Below are 9,532 nucleotides of genomic sequence, written 5' to 3'. Positions count from 1 at the left end.
GCTCAGCAATGGCCTGACAGTAGCATTAAGAAATGAAGAACAAAAACCTTACCCAGGACACCTCTTAGCTGGGGGTGTGTTGCTTCACTCTGTGCAAAGTCGGGATTACACTTCATATATGTATATACACAGACTCACTATGAAGTTTAGCATAGTATTTCTCTAAAAAACAGGAGACAAATAATAGCATTTCTTTTTTAGAGTACGGGAAAAGAAACATGCCAACCTATAAATGATTTAAGATGTAGTAAAAATGAAAAAATGTGTTCAACAGAAACAGCCAAAACCCAGTTTTTTTCGTATACGAAAATGTATATTTGTACCCTGTAAGCTTCATAACAAATCCATGTGTGGGAAAAGTATTAATTACATGCCAAATACAATCAGTGAAACAAAAATATCACATACAGATGTTTTAAAAAACATGCAGCATGTCAACCCAGGGGCTGTGTGGTAATACACAACTTTTTGTTATCAGCCAAAGTAATAGTTTGATGCTTATAATCAACAAGCAGTGGATTAAGCGCTTAATGTGACGTTTTCAATACATATAAGCATTTTACTGTTTAGTTTTACTTTAGTAATTTGGTTGGGGAGTTTGGTGACATATTGAGCATTATAATGCTTTCCTATTTAATTATCAATTATGGGAGATTGGCTCTGAGCTAAGGTTTCATTAGAAGCTGATTTATAACTTTGCGGAAGGTTCCTTGAGAATGTGTGTGTGTGTGTGCATTTTTTTTAAGTGGTCACTGACTGGTTTCTTATCAGGCATCCAGTCTCCCCTTTTTCCTTCCCCTTCCTAACACTATTCCTAACATCTGAGTATCACCCTTTAAAAACCATGCAACCCATGTGGTTTTGGGGACAGTCGATTACACCCAAGCAGGCAGGCCATGGTTGACTGGAAGGGCATATCCACTGTTACTAGAAGGCAATTCACCAGCACAGCATTCTTGGTTCAACAGTAAATAAGCATGGTATTTGGATATAAACTGCTATTAGAAACAGGGCATTATCCCCAAGATGTAAGCCTTTTGTCTACACTAACCCAAACTATAAGCTGTAACACTGATAAAACACTGTCTTTTCTGTATTGAAACAGAAGGAAGGATGCACACATTCTAGGAATGGTATACTCTGGTTCCATACCCATCCATCTATTAATGTTCTTCCTCCTTTCTGCCTTGAAAGAAATTAATCATGTTCATAGAGTCAAGAATTTTATTTCTAAAATACAATCCAATGACTTCACTATCCTTTCTGGAAAAACATACCACCTATTATCTGAAGGATGAAGAAAACTGAACCTGTCTATAACTACGTATCTTGCCTGGATAGTCACAGAATATTGCATTCCATAATCGAAGAAAGCGATTTTTTCAATTGAGTCAAGAGATCTATATTATAGTTTGAAGTCTTTAAAATTAAAATACATCATATAACACAAGATTTGTGGGAGGGATGAGCGAGATAGTAGTTCAGTTTCCTTTCTGTAGATTAGGTGAGTTGGTCTCTTTAATTTACAATCCTTATTTCATTTACTACCTGAAAATTCTAATTTAGGGCTCAGACTGTGGCCTTGTCATCCAAAAGAGCAACCAAATTAAAAGATACAGTAATTCTTCTGTTTTAGCTTATTATATATCAAGAAACTCAAAAGACCAAAATTGCTATAATAAGTGTTACCAATGAACAAACATCTAAAAAGTTTATGGCAATGCATCACACAGAATTACCCTGCAATATTTTTATGTGTAAAGTAGACCTTTTTAAATACAATACTTACATAGTTCTCTCATACATTCATACTGGCCTTGGCAATTTCACATTAAAAATCTTATAAGCATTCATTAATAAATAAAAAAGAATAAAAACACCTATAAAATTTGGACAAACACAGTCGCACTAAGTATAACCCATCCATTCTTAATCTAACTCATTCACTTACTACAAAGATCTTTATAGAGTTGAATCCAATACTGTATATTGTACATCGCTGCCCTCTGATGGCATCACTAACATATAATTTTAAATTCAGCAAGCAAAAAAAATACTTTATTATAATGTAAAAGAGAGTATGTTAATTTTATAAGCTACAGAAATAGAAATTAGATGTTTTATGTTCTCTAGAAATAAATATTCATTTCTTAGTAAGTTATAAAAATTTACAGTGTTCCTTCATATAAGCCCTTCAAATGATTTTTCAAGATTTTCCCTGATGATCAGTTTAAAAGGCACTAAGTCCACAAGTTTAAGCAAAAGTCTTCACATATAATGAAATAATGAGATATAAGGTTAAGCGGCAAATTATAAAGAGCTAGATCATTTCATAAAGGAGAGAAAATACAAGTGCAACTTTAAATATCTGAGACATATGCAGAATTTTTCCATGCAATATACAAATCTATATTCACTATTTAGGTCAATGTTTTAACTACTAAAAAGTGGCAAATCACCCACCATCTGCAGAAAAGCAAAGGTAGGGAAAATAAGAATTTAATGAAAGGTCTGGCCACTTTCTAACTCTAATAATCAAAAGCATTTTCAATATTCAATTTTGAAAAAGCACTGCACTTGAGAGCACTAAAATTACAAAGTCTGAACCTTCATTTATTCAAAGAGAAGAAATTAAACTGAGGATGTCCACTTGATTGTAGGTATTAGTTACTGGCAGTAGACTCTTCCATTCATGCTGTGCTTTATGAAACTGTCCACTAGAAAAGATAAAAATATAGAGGAAAGTAAATTTTGTTTAAAAAGTGAACAAACAGGTAAAAGAGGAATCTGGGCTATACAAATGTAAAGTGATCTTTGTGAGGACCAGTGACTACTAAAATTTTATAGTCAAGAGTCTGAAATAAAATATAAGATGGTGTACACAGAGAAAGAAAGAAAATATCTGGACAGGTTAACGAGGGGTAGTTAGGTCCCAAATACCTGATAATCAGTCAAACAAAAAATCACAAGACAAAATAAAAACAATGAAACTACAAAGTAAAAATAAAGGAATTGGAATTATTGAGGCAGGGGAGTGAAAGAAGTGGTAGAAATTATTAAACAACAGTCTGGCAAAATCTTTGCCTGGAGAAGGAAATGGCAACCTGCACTCCAGTATTCTTGCCTTAAGAATTCTACAGACAGAGTCCATGGGGTTGCAGAGTCGGACACAACTGAGTGACGAACACACACAAAGTCTTTGACTGTCTCAACTTGAGAAACTATTCCACGTGGTATTCTGCTTAATCCAGTTTATTAAATTTTGCAATAGTAAGTTCTGAAAAAGCCATTGGGGTAACACCAGACATATTTACCAGTCTCTAGTGTTACAAGTATATTAAGAAACATTACTGGGTCTGATATAGTTTTAAAAAATGTTTATTTAAATAAAGTTTAAAAATTAAGCATGAATTCAAGTAAACTTATTTTCCTTTACTTTAGGACTTCTTACGGATTTAAATATTGTGCTTTTTTTTAATCTCCAAGGAAGGTATTCAATATATAACATAATATTCAGTGTTTTGGGGCTTCCCTCGTGGCTTAGCTAGTAAAGAATCTGCCTGAAATGCAGGAGACCTGGGTTCGAACCCTGGGTTGGGAAGATCCCCTGGAGAAGGGAAAGGCTGTACTATACTGTCCAAAAAGTCTGTAAAGAGTCGCAAAGAGTCGGACATGACTGAGTGATTTTCACTTCATTATTTTTAAACATTTTCTACCACAGTACTCTATTTTCAACAAAATATCCCTTAGGACTAGTATTACAAACACTAGAGCAGTGATTCTCAATCTGGTTTGACATCGGACTCCTTGGGGAGCTTAAAAGTCTTGACGGCCAAGCCCCACTCTCAGAGATCCTGACTGGTACAAGGTCAGATCCAAGAGCCAGCCTTTTGTGAAAGTTTCCCATGAACCAATGGCATCTGCCAGAACTCCTCTGCTGGTATATCCTGAACTGATGCTAGTTTGTGTCCTGACGCCATCGTCACACTGACTTTGTAAAATAAGGCTGCCTTTCCAGAATACAGCAAGCATTGCCAATGCCAACTGTCCTTGTAACAGGGAGTTAGTCAGCAGATGAATATGTGGAGCATGTGAAGACAGAGAGGGTCCTGTTTTCCTCATACTATGGAGTCAGGTTAGGAAGAATCTAGCTATATGACAGGACACTCAAGGCCTTAGAGCAGCCCATAAATGACCCCAGGCCAAAGGGTTTGAGGATTAAAGCCACTGTCTATCTTGTATTTTCCCTTCTGTTATCCCTAAAAGTTGCTCAGTGCTGTCCAACTCTCTACGACCCCACGGACTATACCTTCCATGGAATTCTACAGGCCAGAATAGTGGAGTGGGTAGCCTTTCCCTTCTCCAGGGGATCTTCCCAAGTCTCCCACCTTGCAGGCAGATTCTTTAACAGCTAAGCCACCAGGGAAGCCCTGAGCCACCAAAAATGTTGAACTTCACTGTATGCTCCTGATGAGCAATGCAGGTGGTCAAAGAAAAAAAGGTACTGAATTTAACGCTGATAATGTCTCTCATTTTGGGCACTTCTGAAGGGACCAGAAGAAAGACCTAACTTATTTTTAATCTATGGGCTTCATGGCATGGAAACTTCGGCTTTAATTACAGAAGCCCCTTTGTCTCTTAAGAGTTCAAAAGCTGATATAAAATGTTAGGGTGAAAGTGAAAGTGAAAGTCGCTCAGTCGTGTCCAACTCTTTGCAACCCCATGGACAACACAGCCTATGGAATTCTCCAGGCCAGAATACTGGAGTGGGAAACCTTTCCCTTCGTCAGGGGATCTTCCCAACCTAGGGAATGAACCCAGGTCTCCCCACATTGCAGGGGGATTCTTTACCAGCTGAGCCACAAAGTGAAAGTGAAGTCGCTCGGTCGTGTCCAACTCTTTGTGACCCACCAAGCTCTTCCGTCCATGGGATTCTCCAGGCAAGAATACTGGAGTGGGTTGCCATTTCCTTCTCCAGGGGATCTTCCCGACCCAGGGATCAAACCCAGGTCTCCCGCATTGCAGGCAGACGCTTTAACCTCTGCGCCACCAGGGAAGCCCCAAGGGAAGCCCAAAAATACCAGAGTGGGTATCCTTATCCCTTCTCCAGGGGATCTTCCCAACCCAGGAATCGAATTGCGGTCTCCTGCATTGCAGGTGGATTCTTTCCCAACCACGCTATCAGGGAAGCCCTTTGTTAGGTTAGAACATGTAAAATAAGCACCTTCTGAGTATAAAATAAAAATCCTTTTTTATAATATTATATGTGACTTCAAGTCATTCAGAAACTTGTATTTATTTAGTGAAAAAAACTAAGAGAGCTTGAAGCAGGTTATAGTACAATCCAATTTTATAAAATTGACATATAAAATGAGATTAGAAATGATGTCAAAATGATACTGAATTTGGGTGATTTTTACTTTCTTCTTTGTACCCTTCCATATTGCTTAAGTTTTCTATACAGTTAAGATTGTCATTAATTATGTAAGTATAGGGGGCTTTCCAGGTGGCGCCAGTGGTAAAGAACCCACCTGCCAAGGCAGGAGACTCAAGTTCAGTCCCTGGGTTGGGAAGATCCCCTAGAGAAGGAAAAGGCAACCCACTCCAGTGTTCTTGCCTGGAATATTCCATTGACAGAGGAGCCTGGTGGGCTACAGTCTGTGGGGTTGCAGAGAGTTGGCCATGACTAAGCACACACATACATACACACACGTAAGTATGAAGTTAAGATATGGGGTTAAGATAAACAAGAAAAATCTACTTGCATTTTGGGAAAAATAAAACAAATCTATTCCAATGAATGTTGAAATGTTCAAATAAACTGACACTTCTTCCAATCTATATTGTTCATGCTTTTAAATTCACATTTCTCTGATAATCATTTTCTGGAGGAAATTATTGAATGGATTGCTACTTGAGTTTTCAGAAATTCCAGGTAAATCAAATCTTCAATAAATTTTAATACTTACTCTAAGTCCACCTTCTGGTGGGGGTCCAGATGTAGCCATTTCTTTCTCTATTTTTTCCTTTTTCTTTCTCTTTTCTTCCACAGACTGAACATTCAGAATACCCCGAGATGCAGCCTTCAGGAAAATTGTTGATAAACAACAAAATTGTAGAAAAACAACAAAAATTAGTTTTCTGTGTCCAGAAGGTGTCTTTTGCGTTTTGCCATTCAGGTTTTTCTTTTGATATGGGGGCAGGGGAGGGGGTTGGTCTCTTTTTTTGGCAACAAAGAATTAGACTATTTCTAAAACAGTTTTACATAAAACATACTACAATTTCTTCATTGGGTATTTTGCAACCATACACATTTCACCCGTAAAATTACTTCACAACTGTCAGTGCCATTTCATCTCAAGGAACAATGTTATTAAAGGGGCATCTCACATAACTGAAGACACGTGTGTGGCAATTGTCATACATTAACAAATCCCTGGAGGAGGGCATGGCAACCCACTCTAGGACTCTTGCGGAGACAATCTCATGGACAGAGGAGACTTGCTGGCTACAGTCCATGGGGTCACAGAGAAGTGGACATGGCTGAGCACACACACAAATGACAGAAATGTATTAAACGAATTTACTGAAACACAGAAATCATTCTGAAAAATGTTCATCTTTAAATTTGTAAGATATCAGATATCACTTTCATTAGAGGAATACTTCTAGTAATAGACATGTACAGAGAACAAGGCACAAATTTAATCATCTAAGGTCGAATTTTATTTTTCTCTCACCTCCTTCTGTCTTCTCTCCGCAGCCTCTGCAAGCTTTGCTCTTTTTTCTTCCTAGAAAAAATGTGTAAGAAATATGGTTTTAAACAAAACCAACCATGATCGTTGATATTTTATACTTTATCTTACCAGTAATATAATAGTTTATAAAAATAGTACTGGCCTAAACTGTCCCACTAGGAATGCCACTACTTATAACATTTATAAAATACTCCACTTTCTGAATTTCATTTTCCCAATCAGTGTACCTTCAAGTAAGCACAAGGTGAGACATATATCTTTATCTATATATACACATTTTATATCTCATACAAACATAGACAGATTGGCCTGTGAAATAATCTATTTGCTTTTTTTCTTTTTAAGTGCTAACAAACTAGTCAGGACAATAATAAAACAAATGACATTGAACAATATAAGCAGGGAAATACATGGTTGATTAAATGCCAGTTAAAAAGGAGTTTGAGGCAGCCTGGTATTTTCAGAAAAAGTTCATGAATGAAGAGAATGAATCTCATTGTGTAGGACAAGAAAGACTGAAGGATATTTGAGATGTACTGTTCCATGTTGAGACACCATGAATATTATTTTTCTACCTGGATTAATCACAAGTTACAAATTATTTAAATATATAAGACAGTAAACAGCATTCTCTTGGGAGCTGTGTTAATAATTTCATTTTCCACAAAACACTCATTCATCACTTATTCATTCTTTGGATACTTAATGAGCAACAATCCTACATAGGAACTATTCTCAGTGCTGAGAATATGGCAGTGAAATTAATACAGAGAAATATTTCCACCCACATGGAATTTACATTCCAATGAAGACAAAGTCATATATAATCAAATAAATACACATTTATTAGACTGAAGGAAGTGCTTCTGGGAAATGTAAAGAAGAGTATGGTCAAAATGGAAGGATGGGTTGATGGCAGAGTGGAGGATCTATTTTATTTAGGGTGGTGAAGAAAAGCCTCAAAGATAAAGTGACATTCAAGTATTCCGCCATGTGGTTATCTCTGGGGGTGGCAGGGAGGGCTTAACAACTGCTGGCATATTAGTTTTTTATCAACAGCCAGATAAAGAAAATTAAGAACATTTAAAAGCAACAGTATCAGGAAAGACAAGGTGAATTTTCTCATATCAACCTCCAGGTCGTTTTTAGCACTTAAGATCAAATAGCTGAAGAGTTAATGTACTTCCCTAAAAAACTCATTTCCTTCAAAGAATTTTTAGCCAAATATTAATAACGGAGAGGAATTTAGGTTTTCTGTTAGCAATTTCCTGTAAGGATTATTAAGGTAAAAAGGCTGTTAAAAATAGAAAGCTACAAAAAGTATAAATGAACTATACCACAAACCACTCAGATACATCTGCAATTATCCAGATAAATAACGACTACTTTCTAGTACAAGTATGTCCCCAATATTGCATGGGGACAAGTCGACATATTTTTAAGATGCATTTCTTGTTAAACTGAAAATTCAAATTTCAGGGCGCGTTGTATTTTTATTCGCTAAACGTGGCAACCTTACAAATTGTATATTCTGTACTACATAAAATGCTTTTTAAAATACAACTTCAGTTCAGTCGCTCAGTCGTGTCCGACTCTTTGCGACCCCATGAATCGCAGCACGCCAGGCCTCCTTGTCCATCATAAATACTAAAGAGAAATTCATTAATACAATATCTAATAAAACGCAGAAATATACAAGACTTTATTGAGCACCTTCTTTAAACAGCTGGTACAGACACATAAAAATGCACATCTCCTACAAGATGAAACTCCTCAGTTCACGGAGAAAGAGGGATGTCTTTTCACATATTAACTTCATCTACCGCATCTCCAGGAGTGGTCCCCACGGCGCACTGTCCGCGTGCGCCTGCGTCCTATGAATTCCCGATTTTGCCGGCGGCGAAAGGTAAAGACACCGGAGCCGCCTTCAGAGGCAGAAAGACGGACGCGCAGGCAGCCCCCAAATCCCGCAGGCAGGACGTCGAGGTCCCTCGGGGCGCAGCCACCCGTCTCTGCCAGCTGGTTCCCCACCGGCGGCTCTCCGGCCCGCGCCGCCGAGTCCAACGGCCTGTCCCGGGGCCGCAGCTCGGGCCTCCCGGCGCGCCCCACCGGGAACAGGTGCGCGCGGCGCCGGCGGGCTGACGCGCGGAAGCGGGCAGGCAGCCTTACTCACCAGGTCCGGCGAGGGAGGCGCAGCCTCGGTGGGACATGGAAAACACAGCCCCATGGGGATCGCGGCCGGGGCACTCCTCCGCGGTCCGCCCAAACCAGGCCGTGAGAACTGCGCGATCAAACGCCGGTCCCAGGTCTGCGGCGCTCGCTCCGCCCCCGCCGGGCGGCTTGGTGACCGGGTCGCTCCGCCCCGCCGCTCCGCTATGCCCCGCCCCTCTCCCGCAACGCCCCACCCCCGCGGCCCCGCCCACTCACACTCCCCGTCCTGCGACTCCGCGCACATCCACGCCCCGCCCCCGCGGCTCCGCCCACGCCCCACCATTCCTCCTGGGCTCGGCTCCGCCCCACTGTTGCCGGGCTCCACTCCGGCCCCGCCCCGACCCCGCCCCTCTGAGGCAACTCCCCACCCATACCTCCAGAGGTTCCGCTAGGACCAGGCCTAGGACTCAGGAAACACCTGCTGAAGGCAGCACGCAGAAGAGGGATGGAAATAAGTTCGGCTCTAGCCTGCAAAACTCTTTGTAGCTCCCAGTTGGCTGACCCTGTATAAATGAGTGACATGACTGGGGATAGTTTATGTTATCTCTTTTGTGAGAAGGGAC

The 9,532-nt window shown here is 40.0% G+C and overlaps 1 protein-coding gene across 1 annotated transcript; it reads right to left on the bottom strand.

Annotated features, from left to right (window-relative positions):
* On the bottom strand, window positions 292-9,087 carry SVIP (small VCP interacting protein). The gene is made up of 4 exons (XM_018043550.1): window positions 8,932-9,087; window positions 6,741-6,791; window positions 5,970-6,083; window positions 292-2,717 (listed from the first exon to the last, which is right to left on the bottom strand). Exons 1-4 carry the CDS (start codon window positions 8,983-8,985, stop codon window positions 2,703-2,705), a joined length of 234 nt encoding a protein of 77 aa, XP_017899039.1. The 5' UTR covers window positions 8,986-9,087; the 3' UTR covers window positions 292-2,702.

Source organism: Capra hircus, chromosome 29 (genome assembly GCF_001704415.2).
Source record: "Capra hircus breed San Clemente chromosome 29, ASM170441v1, whole genome shotgun sequence".
Lineage (NCBI taxonomy): Eukaryota > Metazoa > Chordata > Mammalia > Artiodactyla > Bovidae > Capra > Capra hircus.
Note: the sequence above shows the minus strand (reverse complement) of the source record. Positions and strands in the feature narration are given on the sequence as shown.